Genomic DNA, 20,740 nt, shown 5'->3' with positions numbered 1-20,740 from the left:
TCTCTAAGAACAGTGAGCAAGGGTTCCACGTCTGGATTACCCTAGTAATTTAGGGTTAAAACCCAAAGCTACTTAATATGCAAAAACAAGGGGGTTCTGGGAGTTTCTCTACTAACGGCCTTTATTCCGGGTTAGAGTCTCAACCAGAGTCTTTATCGGGGACACCTCTGCCTGTGGCCAAGTGTTTTTCGGCTTCTGCACTTCTGGCATCTCCGTTCCTTCAGACGCATTCAAATTTCCTGGCTCCCCCTTGAAGGATCTGACAGGTCGTAAAGTCCTTCTTCCCTTTTTGACCTGTTTGTTTCCCGTTTTCTGGACCACTCATGTTGGTTTTGTGGGGGCACTCTGCATTGCTCTGCGTATCTTCCTCGTCACAGTATCAATGTTTTCACTCTTCATTGGGTTATTTGTTCTCTTCTTCTTCCCGGTATCTGAACATGGCTCACACAAGTAATCCTTAATCTTCCTTGTCTTTCTTAGGGAGGTCACATCCTCTACCCTACAGAGGTGTATGGAAGTGTGTGGGATTGTGGGACTGCATTTGAGGTAGAAGGATGAAGGAGGTGGGATGTATCCTGGGCATACCGCGTTCTTCCTGGACAGTTGGCCCTACTACCATCGGGGGGACACCACCCTGTGAGATTCACCTGCTGAGTACTGCGCCCCGGGGGACTATCTGGTAGCGCCCTTACCTCCCTTGCCTCCTGGGAAGATCCCCCCTAGGGGAAAAGGTACAACATCCAAAGATTTGTCACAGGTCACATGATAATGCCCACACTCTCCTTCTAATTTCACAAAAAAGATTCACTTGTGAGCATTTAATCAACATCAAAAAACGGACCTATCAGGCGTACCCAAACATGCTCTGCCTTTGCAAGGGTTTCTTAAAATGGAAACCTCTCCTATGTGAACAAAATAGAGGCCACTGTTACATGAACAAAATGGAGGCCCCTATAATAACATTAAGAGATTAATTATTTATACCCCATCGACAAGTTGCAGTAAACTTTGAATAGCCTTGGGCCATCCCACATGGTCAGTAACATATCAGTGGCAGCCAAGAAGAGGGAATTTGCCAACACGCTACCACTTGATTGATGGAAAGTCTATCACTCACCTTCCTTCCAGTGATAACCAGGGTATATCCATCCTTTACTGGCGAGCTTTCGAGCACCACTTCGGGGGAGACTGGCTGATCACCCAGGGAAAGGTCAATGTGCGGTTTCGTGTGGCCAGAGCGGGATAGCATGACCTGCAATGGAAGAAGACCCCGTTGATCATCGTTCAACATAATCAGACAGTTGACCTCTCACCCTACACAATATTCAGATAAACTGCAGCTCCCATAATGCCATCCTTCCTTCCACAGAACTTAGAACGCGGTGCCAGAGCAGGTCAAAGGGTCTCCGGCGCCGGCCCACCTTGACGGCTAAGGTGTACGCTGTCAACTATGTGGGAACATCTTCCTCTGAAAGAGGGCTCTGTTTCCAAAGATGTCACTTAGGTTGGAGGTGAATTACACATGCACGGCAGCCTGGACCTGTCATGGAAATATGCACACGTTCAGACTGGGTCTGTTCGGACAAGTGCTGGGTAACTATCAGAGGGAACTGCCACATAACTGGGGAAGAAATGTCAACACTGTGATGTGTTTTGACATTTTGCGCTTACACCTTTGGTAGTATGTCATTTCTGGAAAGGGGAGTTTTGAAATCCAACACTGGGGTAAAAGGAGCGCTGTGATCATTGGAAAGCAAAATGGACAGGTCCAAAGAGGACACATTGAAGCGAATGTGAGCCGGCCGAATAGCTCAGTAGGCCAAGCGATTGCTGTTACCTCCTGGGCTAAAAGTGCAGGTAGGAACTTAGAAGGATAGCGGAGCAGACTTTCATATGTTCATGCTTGATAAATTAAGCCTCATCAAAGTGGGTCATGATAACATCTACAGTGGACTGTTGCCCATTACAGCAGCATATTAATGATATTAAAAAATAACATCTGCAGGTTACTGCTGCCCAGTATCTGCAGGGTACTGCTGCCCAGTACAGTAGCATATTAATGTTATTGAAAAATAACATCTGCAGGTTACTGCTGCCCAGTATCTGCAGGGTACTGCTGCCCAGTACAGTAGCATATTAATGTTATTGAAAAATAACATCTGCAGGTTACTGCTGCCCAGTATCTGCAGGGTACTGCTGCCCAGTACAGTAGCATATTAATGTTATTGAAAAATAACATCTGCAGGTTACTGCTGCCCAGTATCTGCAGGGTACTGCTGCCCAGTACAGTAGCATATTAAAATAACATCTGCAGGTTACTGCTGCCCAGTATCTGCAGGGTTCTGCTGCCCAGTACAGTAGCATATAAAAATAACATCTGCAGGGTACTGCTGCCCAGTATCTACAGGGTACTACTGCCCAGTACAGTAGCATATACAAATAACATGTGCAGGGTACTGCTGCCCAGTACAGTAGCATATTGTTATTGAAAAATAACATCTGCAGAGTACTGCTGCCCAGTACAACAGCATACTAATGTTATTCATTTGCCATATGCATTTTGAACACACACACACACACACACACGCACACGCACACGCGCATGTGCATGGAAGTGCACCTCCTTTCCGTTCTAGCGAGCGCTCTTTCTTCTTCTCTCTCTTCACTCATTCCTTCTCTCTTCTTCCTGCCGGTATTTGGCTCATCCTTCTACTTTGCTCACCTTATTTCCTTCTCCTGGTCTCTGTGAGGTTGGGTGACGTGAAAGACGCCGCAAGCGAAAGGAAAGTGCTACCTATCCAATAAGTAGGTAAGTTTGTGTCCTTCAGAAGCTATAAGGCTTAAGAAGTCACGGGTTGTCCCCCGGCCCGCAATCGTCTTCCGGCATCATACTGGCTAGGATGGGGTCTAGGAGCTGCGGGACTATAGGATACTTCTATCTATCTCTCTGTATGTTTCTATAGCGTCACTAACTCGTAGGCCTCAGGGCGCATCTCTAGTTGTAAGGCACTCTGGGAATTCCAATGTTATCCTAGGATTTACCTGCACATTAACACACTACTTTTTTCAGACTCATTTTCAAATGTAAATTGGCCACATTTTTCTTTAAAATAGCTTTGCTCAGTACTGGATATTTTATTTAATCAGTTTTCCTAAATTGGTGTTCATGTGAGTATAAACAATCCTCATTTTCCCCTGGGCCTTCGGTACACTCTCAATCACTTGACACATAAAGGTCACCATTCCACCCCTCTAAATCCCTTTCTCGGTTGACCCCCCAATAATGCACAATGTTTCCAACAATGTAACAATAAGACGAGTGCTCTCCAAATCGTGGTATTGGATACACCTAGATATACAAATGTTTTGGGGAAAATGCTTTGGGGGCAGGTCTGGTGCCATTTTGGATCAAGGATAGTGGCTAAGCCCTGTAGAGACTGAGCTTCGGAGTTACGAAGATTGCAAGAAGGCAGCCAATGAGCAGCTCAAGAGTCTGAGAGCCCTAAACACAAGTCCTACTTCGCTTCTCGGAAATATGGGACAGGCTTCGGCCCTGAAAAGTCAGTAGTGGGACACGCTAAGTAGAGCTTTTGGGAACAGGTGGTGACCGAACACCAGCTCATTTGTAGGACTGATTAGTCTCGGGGATTGCTCAGGGGCAACGTACTCACCTTGGAAGCAAGTCGACACGGAGAAACACAGGTTTAATCCCCTGGTCCGCACATAGAAACCTTTGGGTATTAAGCGCGTTATAAATAACCAATAAAGTAAAATAAATTGATTCATCCAAGAGGGTTAACTTTTGCAGTCAAAGGATTGTCACAGAGCTGAAATGTACCTGATTAAAATGGTGTCTCAAGCCCTGTGAGGTATGGATGTCAATCTAGGATGGTGGGGGGTCCCTCCCCATGCAAGCTTGACCAAGAGGTTGGAAGCCAAGTCCTTCTTACAGACGTCTTCATATGTTCGTCATTTCCTTGGCATCCCAGACCCATTCCTTCGTTTCTCCACTTCAAGACCCTAACACCTGTTTTAAGCTTGTTTTCATGGCGTACTGTTACATCCTGGTTCTGCACGAGTGAATGATGTCACAGAGAGAAGGTTCAGTGTGTGAGTAGAATGTATACTTGTGAAGCCGGTTGCACGACCCTGCACAACCTAGATGGTGTCTGGAAGATCCACCACTGTAACAAATACTCTAATCTACCCTGTAAAAGTGCTTCTAATTTAAAAATGTAGAACACGCTCTCTCGCGATCATTAACATAAGGACGTACCCATTTTCCCTACCTGCACACTTAGCGCCACCTATAGTCCAAAACGATTGCATTGCAGTACAGCCAGGAGGCAATTGACATGTGACTATGATCACATGGGTGGGTGCTGTTGAGTTATTTATCTACCCATTGACTGCCCGTGGGCATGCTGTTTGGTATGCCCCTTCCAGGCCACTACCAGCCCCTGCCCACCCTAAACAGACCCTCCTTGGATCTCTTTCAGCAAGCTCTATCAAACAGTAACATCAAACTTTAGCATGCCTGTGTTCATTGCAAGCCGCCCCTAAGGTGTTACTAGCTTAATTGCGTCAGTAACGTCACTTCTCGTGTAAAATAAATGTGCCAACCAAGTGCGCCTTAAACCACTTAATTTATATTTGTTGCTTGCACTGAAGTCCGATTGTAAACAAGCAGTTGCAAAGGCCACAGTTCTGGCCCATGTGTACATATTAGCTTGGCATGTGCCAAGCACAGCTGTAATAAGCCCAGCTAAGCACATCATTTTCCAGCTGTTGTAATTGTGTGTGCAGTTAGTACCATAAGGGCACTGCTTGGCAAATGTCTATCCCATTTCTACACAAAAGCCAAAACTGTTGGCTTTGCCAGTGCTTGTTATCATTTGGGACCGGTTGGCCTCTGTGGATGCCGAGGAACCAGTGAGACCACCCCTTATAAATGTCTTCCATTCATTTACCAGATTTGGGGGGCTTACACATTTGCCCTCTGGGGAGGCAGCCTGCTTCATGGGGTACCCTGCGGGTGTTGCCAAGACTCTGGGAAGAGCTGGCAAACATGTACACACAGGGAAGTGTGAATGTGCAAGAAGCAGACAAGCTGCATGCAAACGCTGGATGAATGCTGGCAATGTGCACAGAGGCAGCAGGAGCACAGCTGCACATACCTTTGGAGTTGATCATTAGCCATGTCTCCTCTTGGTAGCCAAATCTACACAATGTGAAGAATGCCGTTGCAACATTAGTCCTCGGCTTCCGCTTAATGCAAGCATTCTTTCCGATTGAGCAAAAAAGCAGTTAACCCGGGGCACACTTTTAAACACCACCCCCGTGAAACCAATGTAATACTGATTACACCTGGAGGAAAACAAGTATTTTTTTAAAAAATGTTTTTTAAAAAACACAGGAGCTCTATGGTTGATGACACTGGATTTGCATCTCAGTGATTGTATGTAGCTTAATATTACATTATATTTTTCACTTCATCTTCGAACCCCAAGCTACCGGCCCAATTTACCTCCGCCGTTTCAGCTCATTTGATGAACGGTGAATTTAACCTATTTTTTTCATGGCATTTTAAAGGAGTAGCGCGGCAAAGGGCATATTTTTAATTGAATTTTAGCTGAAGTAGTGTGAAGTGGTCAAGGGCATGGGGGGCTTCCCCCCACTAAAAAATTCTGCAAAAAAAGGCGGTGAAATGGACACCGGAGTGAGTTGTAATTGATGCCACGCCACGCCACGCCACACCACGCCACACACCACGCCACACCCTCTTGCTCGTGGGTCATGGTTTCTTCATTCTCCTGTTACATTTTAAAAAACCAATAGCAATAAACAGACCGCATTTTTTACTTTTGCTAAATGATGAATATTTATCGCTCACAAGTTATGGCATACTGGTCTACAATAAGTGCATCTTTCCATGAATAACATATATGTAAATCGGCATGGGCATCACATGCAAAGCAACATAGGTGTAACATATAAAGCACTATAGCCAATCTGGTCTGCAAGCTTTGGTTCTCCAGATGTTTTGCACTACTGTCACGTCAGTGCCACCGGAACACCAATTGACACCCATTGCGGGCTATTTGGGACTCATCCATCACCATAATCCTCCATGGACAATACTATTCATTTGTTACTTTCCGTTTGCAAGACTTTGGTACTTCATTATTTAATTTCACAAACTACATATCCCATAATGCACTGTGTGGCAGCTCTCATTCGCTGGCTATTCCTATGCAGCAGACTTAGAACTACAATCCCAGAAAGCCTTAGGGATCAGTGCTTCTTTCACTTTCCCAGGACCAGAGAGGGGGAGGTAGATTACCTTCAGGGGTGGTGCTCCAGGTGCTGCTAATGAGCCGGTTTCAGGACAGGGTAGGTCAGTATTTAAGCAGCTGCCTGCAGGAGCACAGGGTTCTTTCATGGAGTTCACGACCAGATCCTTGTGCTTGATCCTTGGATTTCGGCTGTGTCCTGTTGCTGCCAGAACCTGCTCCTGTTCCAGTGCCTTGGGCTCCTTGCCTTGCAGCTCTGCTACACTGCCTGCACTCCCATGCCTTCTGCCTGGCACCTCTGTGCTTCCTACACTCCAGCCCTGCTCTCTGCCCTGAGCCTTGCTCACTTTGACTTCTTTTTTCCCCCTGGACATTTCAGTTACTGCTCTTGTCCTCACTTGTGCTTGTGTAATTCCTTTGTTGAGAGTTTGGCTGCTGGGTTTCCCGGTAGGAAATCTTTGCCCCTTTCCTTTGTCGCGTTTCAGTATTGTCGATTGTGACATATTGTTAACGGTGTATGGGTTCCTGTTTCAGGAGGCAGTCCCTGTTCAGTTCCTGCTGGACCCATAAGGCTTCAGTCTTGTGAGCACTGGTTCCTTGTTTGTTTGTGCCTTGGGGTCCAGCGACACCCACTCCTGCTCCTCTTTTCCATGAGCATTCAGAGTGGGGCCCCCTGTAACAGTAACCAGCTCAGAAGGCTAGCGTTTGGGGAAAACCTTTCCCCCATTCTGTGTACATTACAATTGATAACCTGAAGGTTTTGTCTTCCTTGTATTCCCTGCCCCTCTGTTGCCTGTCTATAGTTATTGCAATTGGTTACTTATAACGCGCTTAATACTTAGAGGTTTCTAAGCGCGGACCTGGGGATGCAACCTGTGTTGCTCTGTGTCGTCTTGCTTCCAAGACAAGCGCATTGCCCCTGAGCTATCCTCCCAAACCAAGTTGTTGCCTATCTTTTCTTGTCTGCAGGATTCTTTACACTCCTGTCTCTTGTGCACTTTTCTATAGGGAACTCTGGAGTTTTCCTAGTAGGCCTCTGCACCCTAGTCCTCTTTTCTGTGGTGTTTCCAAATGTTCCCATAGGAAAAGGGCTGGGATTTCTGAAAATGTGTAACATGGGGTCACTTTGAAAATTATTTCCAGGGCCTCTTTTTGTTCCCAGTCCACCTCTGGTTACTTCCTCCAAAAGGCTCAAAAAAACAGCCAATCAAGAGGTCTACTTGAAGGACCAAATGTAATGGAAGCTGAAGTAAGCAAGTAAACAGAACAGGCCTGGTTCACAAAGACGCACCTCTGTCTTACTCCTGGCGTACTCTTCTCGTTCCAGGAGTAAACATGCACTGTTTTGTTACCGCCTTGAATGTGCATGTTTGATGTGGACTTGGGGCGGGGGAGGGGGGAACAGGCAGGTGGTGTGCACTTATAAACTCACTGAGGGGTTGCACACCCAGAGGGGTGAGTAGCCGCCACAGCGACAGCATTTGTAATATTTGAATATCCTACCTACACTGCAGATAGGGCAGCCCCAGTCGCCCCACCTCTATAGTTGCTTGGTTTGCCACTTGATCACACAGACGAGCAAAATGTTTTAAATAAATAAATAAAAATAACAAGCATTGTCTCTACACCCATTGCTTGGGTCATGTGCAGGTTCCTGAAAATGATCACATTTATTTCAAGGTTATCACCTGCACCCACTTGTGGGAGGAGAGGGTTAGGAGAAATTAGCCAGCGACAAAGGCATCAAGAATTAAAGTGTTGGAGTAACTTCTCACGGCTTAAGGCTAAACGAACCATTGAAAAACTCCTTTTTACTAAGTTCCTAGTAAGCGTTCTATAGTTCTCTGTTCGGGGTTCTGCATCCTGTGACTCTCCAGATGTTTCGAACTATGCCACCCATGATCCCTCACCATTGGATATGCTGGCTAGGACTGATGGGAGTTGTAGTGCAAAACATCTGGCGAGCCATAGATTGCAGATAATAGAGTGAAGATCGGGTGTTGCCACAAACAAGAAATGCCACAAATGAAAGAAAGCTGCCCTACGCAACAGTCTCTGATTACAGCACACCGTCAGCACTGAAATACTCTCATATTTAATTCAGAAGACGATAATATTACTTATACGATGTTCAGACCAACAACTAAACACAAAGGGTGAGGGGTGCTCAGTGGTCGAAGTGTACTAAAAGAAGTAGTGGAACTATGTTCCCTACTGGTCAGCACCACTCCTCACAAACCCAATCGCCACGACCCTCCCATGCACAATACAAACCCCAAAACACACGCGCCTGCTGTTTACTGGAATGTCCAGTGCAGTGCATTGAAAGTGCAAGTTTCAACTTCTTCCTACACTTTTATTTTAAAACGAAACCGTTCTGGAACAGTTTCTTTTTTAAAATAAAAGTATAGGAACGGTAGAACTTAATTAAAAAAAAGTAAAAGAGCACCGCTCCCGACCGCTCCAGCCCACTTCGACCACTGGGGGTGGTACACAACAGCCGGCTCACACACGAAAAGGGAAGTGGTATCCGGGATTTAATGCAATGATTTAAAGCATCGATATGTGTACAATTACTCAGTAAGGAAATGACACCGTGTACACAATGAGTATCTACTCTTAGATTCATTGCGCGCCGTCCTAGTGCGCATGACTTCCTCATTAGATGCCAATAAGCCAAGACCCAAGATCCAATCTTTTATCTGTACTTTTTTGGGTGTATTTTCAGATTTGGAGAATTTGTTTATGGCACAGGTGCATGGACTATATACCCAGCACCTATATGAAGGTGTTAAACCTCTAAGGCACACCTCAATGAAACTACCCGCCTCACACAATCTGACCTCCACCTCCCTCCAAACCGATAGGAAAAATTAGAAGACATGTCAGGGATGAGCTATATCAGGGCCTGAGCTACTGGGCACCTGTCTGCATTCTAATCACTTCTATAGAACAAAGACTATACGTCATGGTTTTCCAACTCCAGGCCTGGAGAGCAGGAATCCTGATGGGTTTTCAGGATATCCCTCATTAATATTCACGAAGAAAAATGTGCATGCATTTAGAATCAAGGTATGCAAATGTATATCATGAATATTAATGAGCGGTATCCAGAAAACCTGGCATGGATACAGCTTCCAAGGCCTGGATTTGTACAACCCTGCCTACGTACACACACATAGATATATGCAGGCACAAATACACAAATACATGCATGCACACAGTCACACACATACGAACACATGCATTCAAACACACACTGAATTCAGTCGGGTGTTCATTTAAAATAAAATAAAGATATGAGGTAAGAGAAAGGACTGGCATTGCATGTGGCCAATGCCAAACTGCGACCAATGCTTCTTTTATTGGACAAAACCCTTCCTGTAGATGGCCCTTGGACGGGACGGTGACTAGAACTCCGGTCAGCGCTGCTGGCTGTGATTGAGTAATGTGGCCAGTGCGTTATTTAGCGTTGCAAACTGACTTGGCAGTTTGGTCCGCAGAATGGCCGCCTTGGCTTCTCTGGTGGCTGTTGAGCAGCTGCACACTTCAAAATTAAGCAAACTTCAGCCTTTTGTAAATCCATTCTCACTGCGGTCTGCATTCTTGAATGTCTGACGTGTTGACTGTCGCCTGGTACCGCAGGAGAGCCCTTGTCTTCCAACATTTCTTAACGCCCGCTATGAGGACTTGGCAATATAACAGGTAGCTCAGTTATCAAACCCGGATGATCTGTGGTGTACCCCATTCAGTAATGCAGATGCCATTAGCATGGCAATGCAGAGACGTACGGTAGTGGCATGGCAAGGCATGGATGTCTGCCAGAGGCATGTCAATGGAGAGAAGTCTGCCAGCAGCATGGAAAGGCAGAGAAGTAGGCCAGTGGCATCACTATGCAGAGAAGTCTGCCAGCAACATGGCAAGGCAGCTAATTAGGACAGTGGCATGGCAATGCAGAGAAGTCTGCCAGCGGCATGGCAAGGCAGAGAAGTAGGCCAGTGGCATGGCAATGCAGAGAAGTCTGCCAGCGGCATGGCAAGGCAGAGAAGTAGGACAGTGGCATGGCAATGCAGAGAAGTCTGCCAGGGGCATGGCAAGGCAGAGAAGTCCGTGGCACGAAACAAGAAGCAAAGGGAATGTTCTGCAAAACACGTCCCGTTGCCTGGTAATTCCAGTGGCCGAATTTCCAAAACATCACACAGTGCAAGTATAATGTTGCACGGTATTAGCACCAATGGCAAAAACTTCCCTAGCGAAGAAAACATTTTGCACCAGGGCAGTGTTTGCCTAATGCTAATTATGTCCAAAATTGAACTTGCACCATTGCACAATTTCTGTAATATGACCCACGATGCGCTGGTATAGAAAGAAAACATACATTTACATTCCCACTTCTACTCAAAGACTCCAGTTGAAATACTAAATATTTAAAATATAACACGCCAACAGCTGACACTGAAATATTACAATGAATACTGGGTACCATTAGTTATAGGAATAATAATCACTATTATTGCAGTGATAAGAAGTAGGAGGAATCCTGAATGAAGGGCTACATTAAAACACACTATTTGTCAGGAATAAGGGCCTGTGGTGCAGTAGGAAGCAGGTACGGCATATCTAAAAACTACAATTCCCAGCAGGCATGGGGAATGTGTAGTTCCTTGGGCCTGCCGGTACTCAGCTGCCAGCACTTTGCAATTAGGGATTGGCTCTTAACGGCCGCCCGCCCGTGCTTAGTTGCTGTTGATTAATGTTGGAGAGCACGGGCGGCGGCGGCAGGAGCGAAGCAGCAACGCTAGAGGTGTAAGCGGGCGGTGTGAAGGAGTCACGCCGGCTATGCCTCCAGGCATCGTTATTCCCCGGGTTGCGGCGGTGCACACTCCTTAACCTGCTCCAGTGCTACAGGTCCGGGTCAGCCGCAGGAGGCTCCCGGACCATCAGTTAAGTGTTCCTGTGTTTGTTTGTTTTGCCGGGTTGCGGCGGTGATATGGAGTGAAACAGATGCTTCAAGCATTTATGTACGAACGTAACAAGGAAAACGTCCGGACCATGAGTTAAGTGAACTCTCATAAATCATTGGTCTAATGTGATAACGAGGTTTTGGGCAAGATAAACGCCAGTCTGGTTGCAGGCACATTGTTGTCTTCACGTTCTAAATGCCAGGGAAAAAACAACCCTACCAATCTGCATTTCCAGTTAATCTGGCTTTTCTACAAAAAAGCGCCTTTCTATGTGCAGTGTGTTATGTTGATCCATGTTTGTGAGGCATGTGTATGTCTCAATGTTCTCTGCTCACAATCTGTGTATTGTGGCTTTAAGTCATGAGTACTAACATCCCTACTAATCTGCATTTCCAGTTATTTGGCTTTTCCACATGGAGAAAAGCGCCTTTCTATGTGCAGTGTGTTTTGTTAATCCATGTTTGCTCACTATCTGTGTATTGTGACTTTACGTCATGATTGCTAACATACATGAGGTCATGTATAATGAGTTATGTATGGTATGAAGGTTATGTTATGTTCTACTAATTACTGAAGATAGAGTCAGGTCAGGTTGCAGGAGTATTACGCTATCTAGTCAGGAATTGTAGGGGTCTTTTGCTGTTTAAGTCTTGTTGTCTTCCCTTCCTTCCCTTTATTTGTCCATCCCCTTTCCCTAACTCCTTCTTCCCCCCATTGGCTGCCACGTGGCTACCTGTAATTCGAACATCCAGGCGCCCGTGCCAACCACGGTGGGAGGGGTCGATCCATTCGGCTTCTGTGGTTCGGGAGAGGGGATTGAAATCCTCCTCCCTTAAGTTCAGTTGTGACACTATTATCCTTTATAAACCTTAAGATGTCTTTGCATTGCGAAGAGAGTATGTGCAAGCCACCTTTAGCCTGGCACTGGTCAAAATGCAACATGTGAAAAGGAAACAGTGGGCCTCATTAGGACCCTGGCGGTAGCCGTGCCCTTATTAAGGGCACGGCTGCTGCCGGTAATGATTTTTTACCGGGTCCAGGAAAAGGGCAATAATCAGGTTATGGCGACCTTGGCGGACTCGGTAATTGCCCTTTTCTTGGACTCGGTAAAAATCAGTCCCCATTCCCATTGAGCCCTATAGGGCCCCATAGGGCTTAATGGGAATGGGGAGGATGCTAACAACGGGCCCGTTGTTAGCATCCTGGCCTCTAAAGCGGGACCCGCTAGCAGGCCTCGTAATAGGGTATCCCGTAATGAATGCTGTCGGTCCCGTACCGGCACCGTTCATTAAGGGAGCGCCAGGGTCCTAATGAGGCCCAGTATCTCCAAATGGCCCTTAATGACGTCGTAGCCACCTTATTGTCAGCCATTTTATGCAAATCAGTATATATATATATATATATATATATATATATATATATATATATATATGCTTTAATGTTACACACATTCTAGTGTTAGGGTGAGTATTGTGAAAAAATAAATGCGCACCAAACCCAGTGTGCATTATGCATGTAGTCATTCAAGCATACAATATTTTTCATCACAGGAATATTTTGTCACAAAGATCTATGGTAATTTATATGTTCCCAAAATGCTCTTTAATTCTATGCAAATCAGCTAGGAACCCTTATTTGTTCTGCTTGGAGCCTTCCTGTTTCTCATAAAGGTATTTCAAATCTACACAATAGCTGTGTACCATAGTGCCCATCTTAAAATGACAACCTAGCAGGAAATCATTTATATGGTTACTCTGGGTTTTGTTATGTGCTCTGCATACTAAAACAGTAACATTTTAATTCTATCTAGAATAGATACTAGAAGTGAACATTTGATATAACCCCTGTACAATTTGAAGAGGGGGGCGTTCACAAATTAAGGAAAAATAAAATAAGTTTTCCTTTTTTTGTTTGTTAAAGATGGTTATTTAAAAATACACAGCCCTCCTCTGTGTTGTGTCCTCTGGTCGTGCACCTGACTGCGCAACTCTCACCCTCATAGAAAGACACAGATAGATAGAGCATACATAGACAGAAGGGGGGAAGAGAATGCAGAGAGATGGGAGAGGGCAGCCAGAATGCAGAGAGATGGGAGAGGGATTGCAGCAGGGGAAAGAGAGTGGGAGGGAGAGAGAGAGCGAGAGATCAACAGTGTGGGAAAGAGGATGCAGAGAGAGAAAGAGAATGCAGAGAATGAGAGTGAGAGAGGTAAAGGGAATGCACAGAGAGAGAAACATGGATAATGGACTTCAGAGGGGGAAAGAGAAGGAGCCTGATTCATGGAAGGTTTTCCTATGGGATTGCGCCATTATAAAACACTTCCATAAATCAGGCCCAAGGAAGAGAGTGGGAGAGAGAGAGCAACAGAAACAGTGTGGGAAGAGGATGCAGAGAGAGAAACATAATGCAGAGAGAGAGAGGTGGATAAGAGACTACAGAGGGGGAAAAGAATGCAGAGAGGAGAGAGAGCGCGCGTTCGGGCTGCACAGGATATGCCGGGTACAGCTAGTTTTTAATATATGATTGTTTTTAGAAATATGCTGTGACCCCAGCCAGTTTACATGTGGTTGCTGTGAAGAGGGGCAGCGTGGGGGGAATTGTAAATGTTGTGTCTCTGAAATCGAGACTCCACCATTCCAGGAAGGGCAGCTAAAACCTGTGTAATTACTTTCAGATGGGCCCTTCAACCTGTCAGCCCTTGCGCAAGGCCGCCCCGGCGTGAAGCTGGGAGCACGGAAGAGACAGGGAATGGGGAGCAGACGGAGGGCTTGCCCCTTTCAGTCCAGAGCCCCCAGCGACATACCCGACTCGCATGGCAGCCAACAGCTGGCCTCCTGCAGCCCGGGGTTCCCAGCCTGGCGCTGGGGGCAGGAACAATGGCACAAGCAGAAACAGCTGCAGGGACTGCGGAAGAAAACCCACCAAGAAAGCTTGTCATCGGGCCCCGGCCTAGGAAGGAAGTGGGCCCTCTTTTCTTACAGCTGCCTCTGGAAACGCGCCGGTTCTTAATAGAAACACCAGAGTCTGTGATGGAATGTGCACAGCGAAATGGTCATGGCTCAACACAGTCTTAACACGGCTGCATTACAGCAATGGCACTTTGAAGGGACTTTAACCAATCGGATGAATCTGTGCCCTGTGTTAAAAAAATTTAAATAAATCATTACTCATGTTGTGTGTTTCAGACCCCACTTGTAATTCGCACACAGAAAACAATGGCTACATCATTTACTGGACCATTGTTTTTCCCTGCGATATTCACTATATCAAATGGTAATATCGAGTTGATCAAGTGCATCGATTATAGATATTTTATATTCTTTTTTATATTAATATGAGTTTTTTTTATTGTTAATCAACCACCAATATTTTACTCTGTGGGCCTGATTCACAGAATGTTTTCCTATGGGATTTCGCCATAATAAAACACTTCCTTGCATGTTTTTAATTGTGTAAGGCTCTTTGGGCTAATTCACAAATAAAAAAAAAATACAATAAAAATATCAAGTTATGAGAAAAGCAACCCTCTAGCAGGCAAGACCGCAACGCCGCCACCTTTGTCAGCTGGTGACATTATGATTTCCTTGCTTGTTTGGCGTTTCTCATCATGGAAACATAAAAAAATACAAAATGAAGCATGCAGGCAACTCCTTCACACAAATTATTACTAGGAACTAAATGAGGACCCCCACCATGGAGTGCGAAAGAACTCTGGAAAAAATCATGAAGTCCGTGCCAGGCACCGTCGAGGAACATCGTCAACGACTGAGCCCGAATGACCTGGCTCTGGGAATATTCTGAATGCTCCCAACAATCCACAAACCCAGAAAAATCCAGGCTGCCCAATCATTACTGGAGTAAATATCCTCCCGGGATATACTGAACCCATCCTTAAACTTGCAGTGATGTGCACAGAAAGCTTTAGACAGAAAACAGCACACTTCCTCAGAAGGGTTCAAGAGGTATGCTTTGTGCTATGGGTGCCATCCCGGCCTGGTTGGGTGCCACCTCACTCTATTTCAAGATTCCACATGAAGATGGAATTGCGGCATGCCAGAGATTCTTGCAAATGCTCAACACCCACATAGACACCCCAATGACAGCTACATCAGCTCTGACGAGTTTCATACTCACACACAGCAATTTCTACTTGAATGGAAGATGCTTCCCCCAAAACACTGCCATGGCCATGGGCACAAAAATGACACCTCAGTATGTTAACCTCTTAATGGAAGACCTCAAACAAGAGTTCTTACAGCAACAATCCCTGAAAACACAAACATAATTGCGCTACACTGATGACATCTTTATTTGGACAGAAGATGAAGACTCTGTGAAACAATTGCATGAGCCACTAAGTGGCCTGCACTGATGCATCGAGTTCACCATGGAATACTCCAAGAAGAGCGTACATTTCCCGGATACAACTATTTCTGTTGGAAGGAATGACTGCCTAGAAACAGCTCGGAGAGGAACAAATAACCTGCACTGGGCAAGTTTCCATCCAAGCCACACAAAACAATCTATTATCTACAGACAGGCATCCGATACCAACGGTATATGCTCCAACAGGAAGACAAAGGACAGCCAACTTTCCACAACCGGCACACCATCCTTGCAAAACGGTCACTCAGCCAGACGGATTTACAGCGAACTTGATTGCTCATTGAAAATTCCCATAGACAACCTGCTACAATACAGAGACAACGTAAATACAGAATGAATATCTTCTGTTGTCCCCCCCTACCATCCAGCAGTAACACAAGTGAATGGGATTGTTAATGACCTACTGTCATGTGTAATCGGGGTGTGAGGTGGTCCTTGTGGCAGAGGTGGAGGACTAGCCCTTTCAGGTCTGTACATGTTATGGCATGCTGCGCCTCACACAACATGGCAGACATGCTTGGCCGTTTCTTTCTTTTTTCCCGTTCGCACTACTCATTGGAGGGCCGTGTCACTGGCAGGTGCCGCAGAGATGTGACGAATATGGAACAGTTGAACCAGCAACGAGCACAGTGTGGGCTCTGTGCAGTACCCATAAGAATGCCCATACCTACAAGAATCTGGGAGGCAAGATACTTATTGAGAAAACCATAGCTACATTCGACGCACTATGATGGCATATGAGATTCCTGAAGAAGCAAAGAAGATGACGGATGAAGGCAAATGGTGACGTCTTACAAAACCAAATTGACACCCATATAAGAGGTAAACAGACCAGAGAATGCAGACAATCTATAAGATATTACGATGCAACAAGGATAAGTGACATCTCGGAATCAAGGCGAAGAAGCTTATGCCACAGACCTGATGAAGATACTTAGTTTAAACAAGTTGCAACAGAAATGCAAGCAGCAAAGTAATCATGAAGCTAGCCACATGCTTTAATAGATATATCGCGGCAAGTGCCAATATATACATATATAGATACATATGGACAAGTAAAGGATGAACTTTTCCACTACACGTTATGAAGCAGTACTGAACAAAGCAAGAAGGCCTCATTTCAGGGTCACAGTTAATAAGGCAATTGAATTAAACAGAATAAAATCTCAGCTTAGGAGTTGACTGAGCCAAGAAAGCCAAGGTCTTATCAAACTGGAATGGGCTAACATTGGATACAATTAGTGAGAAGGAACAGAGGCTCCTGTTCAGAAAGGTCAAGCAAAACAAAGGACTTCAGAGGATTGGGGAATAAAATCAAATACACAGAAAAGCTTGATTTCAAGGATTGTGGTCACACCTACGCACGGAGGCCAGCTTTGCCCACACTCCCTGAAATTCTTGGAGCACAGTACAAACTCAAGGCCAATCTTCAAAGTACTAATTGACACTGGACCATTGAGGTGAAGATGGATTGATACAGTCATTGGTGGGAAGCTCGTGCTAAGACAAGCTTATCCGCACCTGGTTGTGCAGTCTGCATGCTGCTAGACATAGGTGAAAAAGTACTAACGGGGTTAGAAGCCAACCAATTGTAGAGGACTGCGTAATTAAGGGTCCTATAGTTTGTGTAGCCAATGGGATGTCATACATTTAGTGACGTTCATAGTGGCCATTTTGAGGGGAGGGCTTAGTTGCCCCACCTGATGTTAATTATCCAATCACCTTCCTCCACTGTTCTATACAGATATAGAACTCTTACTTAGACATGCACATAAACCCAATCACACCCTCTGTTAGGTTTTTGTAGTTTGCCACGTAGGATGACGTTGATAATGACGCAGGTCAAAACGTCATGATGACTAATTTTGGGTATAAGTGCACCGCTTTTTTATAAAGTATGGAGAGTGAGAAGATCGAGAGATTGCTGATGTTCGTTGTACTGCCCGTTTCATAGACTTGTTAATAAAACGGACTCACTTTGTCAAACTATTTGAGTCGTCTTGATTATTGATGTATAAATACAATCTGCATTCCCATCCATCTCCAGGGTATAGCTACGCATCTTAAAGGGCTGTCTGAGAGAATACCCAGCTAACTTTCCTTGGATATTGCCAGTAATCCAGAATTTCTTCCAGTCTTCATTTCCTCCTGATCTCCATTGGACTCTGTGCTTTGCAAGGATCCTCTAGGACTCTTCATCTGACAACAAAAAGGATTTTTTCTCCACTTGTGGGGTTTCCCCTTTTTCCTTGGATGTTCGCTGGGGGGGGTCACGTCGGCTGTAGCAGCCAGTGCCGGATGCTGTGGCTACTGGAGAAGACCGCCCCTACCTGCAGGATTCACGCCTGTGGGACAAACATAGAAGCAGAATCTCAACCACCTTGTTGCAAAAACGTCAGGTAGGACACAACCTTGACAGTTTGAGACGCCTAGAGGTGCCCGCAAACATGGATTCCATGCAGGATTTAGAAAGCGCCATGCAAGACCTGACAGCTGAAGTACAGGTGCTGAAGGCAGAACATGTCATGCGCCGCTTTACCTGGCGCCTTTGGCCCCGTAGGCTACGGCATAGCCGATGATTGCCCTTCCTCTTCCTGGTTTGGGTGTGGGTCTAGTCTTTCTTTCCCGGTTCCCTCTTAACCGCTCCCCTCCCCCCTCTCTGTGCGTTGCAACTCACTGTGCTCCTCTCCGTGAGTTATACGTTCGTTTCTGGGCTCTTCCCCGTTTCTCCCTCTCTGCTTTCCCCCCGGCTCCCTCCTTTTTTTCCTTTCCTCCTAGTTCTTTTGACTTCTGTCCTGGCGGGTTTCCTGCTCCGCCGCTTCTCTCGCTGCAGCCGAGGTCTCCTCCGGGTTTCCCTCGGCTCGTGTCTTCCATCGGGCTCCCCCCGGCTGCTGCTCCCGGGTGTGCTCCTACTTTTCACGGAGTTCCACGTGATGCTCATCTGCTATAGAAGCTTTCCGGACCATTACCCACACGGGTAGGAATCGCCGACCTCCTCTGTTGCATTCTGGGACCCGTAGTTCGAGTACCTACCTTTCCGGATCTGCTACCATCAAGAGGTTTTTTTCTGCATTGGGCTTTTTTCCTCTTGAGAACCGGACTTCTTCGGAAGGAAGCCCCTCCTGCTTGCCAACTACAAAAGGGCATCAGGGTGGCTTCCGACCGAGGAAGACCATTCCTCTTCGACCGGAGTCATCCAAAGCCAAAGAAAGAAAGGCGAAGAAAGGACAGCTCCATAACTTCAGGTGAGGAGGAGGAGGAGGAGGGAAAGGGCAAGACAAGCAGAGTTTCGGAACAGTATACTTGCACAGTTCCCGAAAGCAGACCTGTTTATCCGCCTAGTATTGAGAGAACATGCTGCTTTAAAACAGATGGTCCTCACAAGTGATGTACTAACGCAGGAGAATCCCTCTGTGGGAACAGTTTTGGAGAAATACGATGGAACCCCGAAAAAGCTACAACAGTTTCTGGACTCTTGTGTCATCCATTTTACCTTAGGCCTCTATTCTATGCTTCCGAAAAGCCAAAGTGGGGGTTCTAATCTCGCATTTGACAGGGAATGCGTGTTCATGGGCCACCCCTTTTGTTACTCTTCAGACCCCTTGTTGGATAACTATGCTGTGTGTGTGGCCACATTCAGAAACATATTCGATCGGCCTGATATGGCCTTTACTGCACAAGAAACTCTTTTGGACCTCCAACAGGGCTCAATGGATCTGATGACATACACCAGTAAGTTTAGACAACTGACCAAAGTAACTGGTTGGCATGAAGACACCTGTTTTACGTTGTTCCGCCATGGCTTGAACAAAGATATCAAAGACGAGCTGGCCTGTGTGGCATGTCCAGTGAACTTTAATGCCCTAGTGTGTTTGGTCTTACAGATAGACTTCCACCTACAAGAAAGATGTGCTGAAAAGCGCAAGTCCAGAGGCCTTACCTACAAACCAAATGTCCTACCTTCTGGAGTTTCACCTAGTTCCAGTACAACTGATCCAGAACCCATGCAACTGGGAACAGCTTGGGGACCACTCACTCCTGAAGAAAGAAGGCGTAACACCCCTCAATGGTTATGTATGTATTGTGGTTCTTCTGCACATTTGCTCCGTGAATGTCCGCTGGTACCACCTCAGCGTTTGGCAAACACAAACTGAACGGAACCAGGTATGGGGAGGAGCTTGAAGGCTCCTTATGTTCCTCCATTTCTAGACCCTTTTTGGTGGTCCTGAATGTTCAAATCTCCACCTGTAACAAGAAACCGGTCAATGCTCTAGCCCTGGTAGACTGAGGAGCAGCGGCATGTTTATGGACATTTATTGGGCACAACACAACCATATACCCACTGTGAAGAAATCCATTTCCCAGCGTGTGGAAGGCATCGATGGAAGACTGTTGTCCTCTGGGCCAATCATGTCACAAACACAAGATTTAAGAATGGAAGTGGCTCGACACACCGAAACTATATGTTTCAATCTTATAAAGGTGGCTCACTTCCCCTTGGGCATTCGTGGGTCCAGTTACATAACCCCTATATAAACTAGACTGCGGGGACCTTGTTTTTGGGCTCAGAGTATTGCTCCCAGTTCTGTTCATCCACAGAGAAGGCATACCCAGTTCACTGCATAGTACCTACAACCGACAAAACGTCTATGTCAGATACCCATTTACAGATGATACCTCCGGAATATCAGGAGTTTGTATTTACAGAAGACAATGAGAAATCCCTACCCCCAAACATACCTGAGGACTGTGCCATGATTTCACTTATTCCATTCGGTCGGATGTTCATCTCGTCTCCACCTGAAAAGAAAGCTTTGAAAGAATATCTGGACAAAAGTCTCCATAACGGCCTCATAGGACCTTCCAAGTCCCCTTGTGGAGAACCGCTTATTTTTGTGCCCAGAAAAGAAACTCCTGAGTTCAGACCGTCCCTGGATTATAGAGGCGTGAACCGATTCACAGTGAAAGACTATTACCCACTTGCACTGATCAATGATATTCTGGAAGCCCTTCGGGGAGCTGTACTCTACACTAAGTTAGATCTCCGTGGGGCATACCACCTCATAAGGGTCAAGCAATGCGATGAATGGAAAACGG

The 20,740-nt window shown here is 45.9% G+C and overlaps 1 protein-coding gene across 1 annotated transcript in view; it reads right to left on the bottom strand.

Moving 5' to 3' along the window:
* MET (MET proto-oncogene, receptor tyrosine kinase) overlaps window positions 1-20,740 on the bottom strand; it is a 281,825-nt gene that overhangs the window by 108,750 nt on the left and 152,335 nt on the right. Inside the window, exon 4 of the mRNA XM_069627931.1 lies at window positions 1,118-1,252. Coding sequence (XP_069484032.1) covers window positions 1,118-1,252 — 135 coding nt within the window. The remainder of the gene's footprint in view (window positions 1-1,117; window positions 1,253-20,740) is intronic.

The sequence above is a fragment of the Ambystoma mexicanum genome, chromosome 12, assembly GCF_040938575.1.
Source record: "Ambystoma mexicanum isolate Mex_15411 chromosome 12, UKY_AmexF1_1, whole genome shotgun sequence".
Lineage (NCBI taxonomy): Eukaryota > Metazoa > Chordata > Amphibia > Caudata > Ambystomatidae > Ambystoma > Ambystoma mexicanum.
This window is presented reverse-complemented; position numbering and strand designations above follow the sequence as displayed.